This window comes from Orycteropus afer, unplaced genomic scaffold, assembly GCF_000298275.1.
Source record: "Orycteropus afer afer isolate SDZICR_OR568_19922 unplaced genomic scaffold, OryAfe1.0 scaffold00414, whole genome shotgun sequence".
Classification (NCBI taxonomy): domain Eukaryota; kingdom Metazoa; phylum Chordata; class Mammalia; order Tubulidentata; family Orycteropodidae; genus Orycteropus; species Orycteropus afer.
In genome coordinates, this window is record NW_006922001.1 from 2,012,669 (window position 1) to 2,017,991 (window position 5,323).

Below are 5,323 nucleotides of genomic sequence, written 5' to 3' on the forward strand. Positions count from 1 at the left end.
CAGTAGTAAGAAAGCCAAAATGCATACACAGATAACCATAATATACTGTAGAATAGCAATTATACCACCAGCGGTATTCAGAAAAGTTTCGGTGGCTAAAAAGATCACACATTAAGTTGACAGATTCAGGAGAAAGAAAATGAATAACAGAATACTTGAACCAGATTCTGATAATTGGAAATAGTCCAAAAGAAAATTAGAGGTCTACTAATATGGAGTATAGAGAAATATCTCAGAGACTTGAGAATAAATTTAAAAAACAAAGCAAAAAAAAAATCTGCCCTCTACTTGATTTCAAGTCATAGTAACCCTATAGTTTAGTACATGTAGTCCTAAAAGCAAACAGTTGGAGATGAGGCAGGAAATGTGGATTTGTAAAATTCATTGATACATCTTTATTATTATTAATATATTATTGAATATTTGTAGCAGGCAATGAACACAATAGAATAACTATATTAGAAATACAGTTTCTAATATTTATAGAAAGTTAGCTATAGATATGTCTATCATAGTTTAGGAGAAGAGTGAAATAATATAGGAACATCAGTTCAGTGGAACTTTTGGTAATAGAGATGAAAATTATCAAGGCCTTATTTGAGGAAGTAAAAAAGTTAATGAAAAAGAAAACATGAACCTAAAGATATTTGAGTTGTATAATTCTTGTTATTTGACAAATAATTTATTGTGAAGGAAACAGAAAAAGTTCTGATCTTAAAAAACCTAGGCCATGATGGAAATCTTAATAGAAGAGGAAGACAGTTCATGGTCAAGAGTATTAAAGAGAAACATTGATTTCTTCTACAGATCTGTTGAGATTTGAGTTTGAAATGACCATGGAATATCCCTATGAAATAAATCTATCAGATGTAAGAATGTAGCCCTGAAAAGAAATCAAACCACAGTGACAAAGGTGTTAATTATTTGAAAGGAGATTAATGGAATTGCCAGGAGAGAATTTCAGAGATCTATGAAAATGTCTTTATATGAATTTATCAAGGAGTGAGAAGAGTCAGGAGTAGTTTGGAATTTCTATGTATTTAGAATGATTGAAAAATAAGGTAGGGTCATGTGATTTAGAGTTATAATGTCATTAGTGAAATTTAGAAAAATAAATTGTTGACAGTAATATAACACATGGCAAGGATTGGTAATTTAATCAGTAGTTGAGAGAAATGAAAAACAAAGTTTTTGGGAGTGGAGCTGAGGGATTACAGGATGACTGGATTGTGGTGAATCAAATAAAGCATTCAAAACTACAGACATTTTAATCAATTAATTGAATCTTGAATGTGGGAGACTATGGAATCAGAGGCATAATTTGATCAGTTCATCCTGAAAAATTGACCCTTGCCCCTGATATGGAAAAAAAAAAAAAAAGTACAAGGAAAGGCATACACAAATGTCTGTTATATGGTACATGGTGAAAGGACATCAAAAAAGCTTTGGATGACTTCAGAAATCTCAGTGAAATTCCAGGCAAGATTATTTGCTCAGCATGAGACATGCTGCCTCAGAAGAGTAGGACTCAACCAAAAAAAGTTGTGTTACTTCATATGACTCAAACCAAAAACCAAACTCACTGCCATTGAGTCAATTCCAAGTCAGAGGGACCTCCACTGGGTTTCCAACACTGTAAATTTTTATAGAAGCAGACTGTCTCATCTTCCTTCCATGGAGCAGTTGGTAGGTTTAGAACCAGCAATCTTTTGGTTAGCTGCCAAATACCTTATTAACCACTGTACCGCAAAAACGACTTTTCATGTGGTTAGTGTGATTGCACTTGGTGCTTCAGGGCTTGATATGATTCACCTTTTTCAGGTGTGGCTGATTGTAGCTTACTCTGTTCCAGGAGGTGTGGATACAGCAAAGCAAAACAGGATCCAGAAGAGGAAAAGATGCATTTCCATAATGGGCACAGTAAGCAAATTGTAAAAAATACAAACAGAGTACTTAAAAGGGGGTCAACTGATAATTATTTTAGCTTATTTTCAAGCAGGGGATTAGTAACAACTGACTAAAAACATGGTGTTTAAATTGTGTTTTTTACATTCCATTAAGCATATCTGCTTGTTGACCCTCGGCAGCAGCCAGATAGTTTGCTCAATTCTTGAAGGCTTAATTTCTTTATAATTATTTAAACAGAAACTTCACCCCATCTTCCTTCCGAGGAGTGGGTTTGAACCTCCAGCCTTCTGGTTAGCAGTCAAGTGCCTTAGGCACTATGCTACCAGAGCTCCCAATATAAAAAGATGTCATAGTTTAAACCAAATTTCCAAGCCAATTCTAATTCCGAGTAACACAATAGAAATCTATCATTAAATAATACCATTTTATTTAGTATATATATATATATATATATATATATATATATATATATATATATGTATATAAAATAATTTGGGTGCAGATTTACAAAGGAGATTTGTTTTACTCTCAATAGTTCATGCACACATGCACATTAGGTTTCATGCCCTATTACAATCCCAATAATAAAAAGATCATCTCTCATCTTCTTTAGATGACTACTCCTTCCCTTTGCCCCTCTTATCTATGCATTCTAGTCTGTCTAGCATTCCCTCTATGCAATTGATGCCCTTCTTATGTCTCCAAGCTGACTGGTCTAAGAGGCGCATCTCCTTAGGGTAGGTGGGTGCATCTGCCTAGGGAAGTTGTTCTGTTTGTAGGTCTTTCTACTGTTTCGAGAAGAACTAATCCAGAAAAGTGAGTCCATTTCCAGGGCAGAAGGATAACCTGGGGCTGCAGTCTCAGGGTAAATAATATCATTATAAACGCAAACTTCTCAGGGTTTTTTTTTTTGTTTTTTTTTTTCATTTAGCCTTGTACCAGAAAATTCCCTGAGTTGTTTTGATGTAGTGAGCTTGGTTTAAATGCCCTGAAAAAGAATACAGTTTTAACATATGCAGAAAATCATGTTTTCATAACTAGCTAAAACACAGTAGCCTGAATTAGTTCTAATTGTGGTATTTTAATATGTTCATTTTAAGTAAATAGTATTAAGAATTTCAATGAGGTGGTTAATCAAGTAATAGACAGAATTTTGTTTGTGTCACTATGTCATAACTATAAAAACCGAAATCATTAAAACTGTAACTCATGCTTAGTTTATTTCATACATTTAATTCAGTGAATGTTACATATACTAAAAATATACAGTGAGAGTGATCTCTGTAAACTTTAAGGGAGATAAATACTTGGATGATGCAAACAGGACAAGTAGGATGGTTCAAGACCACCCAGAAGTTTCGGAGAGAAAGGCCTGGTGCCAAAGGGGAAGGGAGGTCATATCTTCTGACCTCTTCTAACCCCACAAGAGGAAGACAGAATCACCATCAGCAGCCCAAGGCCTATTCCTGAGAGGCCAGACATGCCACCTCTCTCCAGCCCTTTCCCCAACCCTGACACCAACCTCTACTCCCACAGCACCCACCACCTCTCTGCTGGATTTGATAATTTGCTGCAGTGGCCACACAGAACTTACAGATTATGGGGTTTATTAGGCAAGCACCAGGCTACAATTTAAGTTAAGGAACAACTCTTAGTCTCTCTCAGCCCACCGTCTCTCAGCCAACAATGTCTTTCAGTCTTTCTCCTAGCAATGCATGTCTCTCGGTGTCTCTCTCTCAGCAACATGTTTCTCTCTGTGTCTCTCAGCAGTGCCTGTCTCTCAGGAGCACATTTCTCTCAGCAGTATGTCTTTCTCAAGCAGCAGTTGAGAGATGTCTTCTGCCTCTAGAAGTGATCCTTTTGAGCCTAGCAGAGTGATCACTAACCAATCCCAACATCAGAATTCTATACAGAATTCTAAAGAGAGCGAACTTTCCAGAAAATTACTTTGTGCTGCTCCCAACAGAAATACCCTGGTGGATAACTTTAACAATCAGCTGCTACTCAGTTGCTCATGGCAAATTCCACCACGGAGTTTACAAAGACTTATGGCTAGAAAAGACACACTTTCTAATTTACTACACCGCACCTGGTGATCTACTTTCAAGAAATCTGCTATCGAAAACCCTGTTGAATATGGTTCTACTCTAACATAAATCAGTTTGCCGCTAGTTGGAAATGACTAGAAGACAACTGATTTTAAAAGTAATGAAAATGAGAATGTAAGAGTATTACATAAAATCGTGTAGTAACAGGTGGAGTGAGAAGGAGCATTTCTCTTTTTCTTTTAACTTCTGCCTCAGCATCATTGCACTATGCCACTAGAAGCATTATATTCAAGTATTTTTGTAATACAAAAAAATAATAATCTGTGGCTATATTTCTAAGTTCAGAGCTCAAGTGGACTAGTGCTTAAGTCATTTCACTGCTAATCACAAGGTTGATGGTTCAAATCCACCAGCCTCTCTGCAGAAGGAAGATGGGACAATCTATCTCCATAAAGATTCACTGCTTCGGAAACCAAAAGGGGGTCACTATGAGTCAGAATTGACTCGATGGCAATGAGTTTGTTTATTTTTGTACTTTAATTTTCTAAGTGAAATATGCTACAATAAACTAACAAATGAACCACTACCCTTTCACTGTCTATTTTAGCAAACAAAATTGTCTGAGTTTGCCTCAGAGACTGATAATTTGAACATTATCACTGAAAGATAAATTTGCTCAGTTGTATTAGGACACAGCCTATTAGGGCTCATTTACATTTCTTGTGCATGCCAATAGTTCAGGTTTCTAAAACTATAAAAATGATATCGCTGTAAAATTGACTTTCTTAACTTAAGAGAGGGCTTTTTCTTGCAGCTTAGCCACTTCTTGTGATTGGAGGTTAAGCCACAGTACCATTTTAATAAAGTTTAAAATTTATTTCATCCATCACAACCATATCTATTTCAATTCTTATTTATTTTTCTAGTTAAACTGCCAGGAGTAAGAACTTATATTGATCCACATACCTATGAGGACCCCAATCAAGCTGTCCATGAATTTGCCAAGGAGATAGAAGCTTCATGTATCTCCATTGAAAGAGTTATTGGAGCAGGTACAATAACTCTAATGCTTAACTTGCGTTTGTAATGCAGCATGTAATATATCAATGTCTTCATCTACAAAGAATGTTTTTTTTTTTTTTTTTTTAATCTTTGGTGACTGGCATGCTTTCAAAAGTGCTATATAATTAATCATATTTTAAGATTATCTTCTGTGTAGTAGATCATGCTTAATCAGCAAATGTTCAAACTGATCATGCTTCACCATCTACTATATATTATATTACACTTTCATCATCATTTGCAGACAAGTGAAAAGCATTGGAAAATTTGAATTGCCCTACCACAGATTCTCATCCAGGATCAAA

At 35.5% G+C, this 5,323-nt stretch overlaps 1 protein-coding gene across 1 annotated transcript in view; it reads left to right on the forward strand.

The window, feature by feature from the left end:
* Nucleotides 1–5,323, forward strand: part of EPHA5 (EPH receptor A5) — a 617,348-nt gene that overhangs the window by 539,285 nt on the left and 72,740 nt on the right. Inside the window, exons 10-11 of the mRNA XM_007953798.2 lie at nt 1,853–1,920; nt 4,883–5,008. Coding sequence (XP_007951989.1) covers nt 1,853–1,920; nt 4,883–5,008 — 194 coding nt within the window. The remainder of the gene's footprint in view (nt 1–1,852; nt 1,921–4,882; nt 5,009–5,323) is intronic.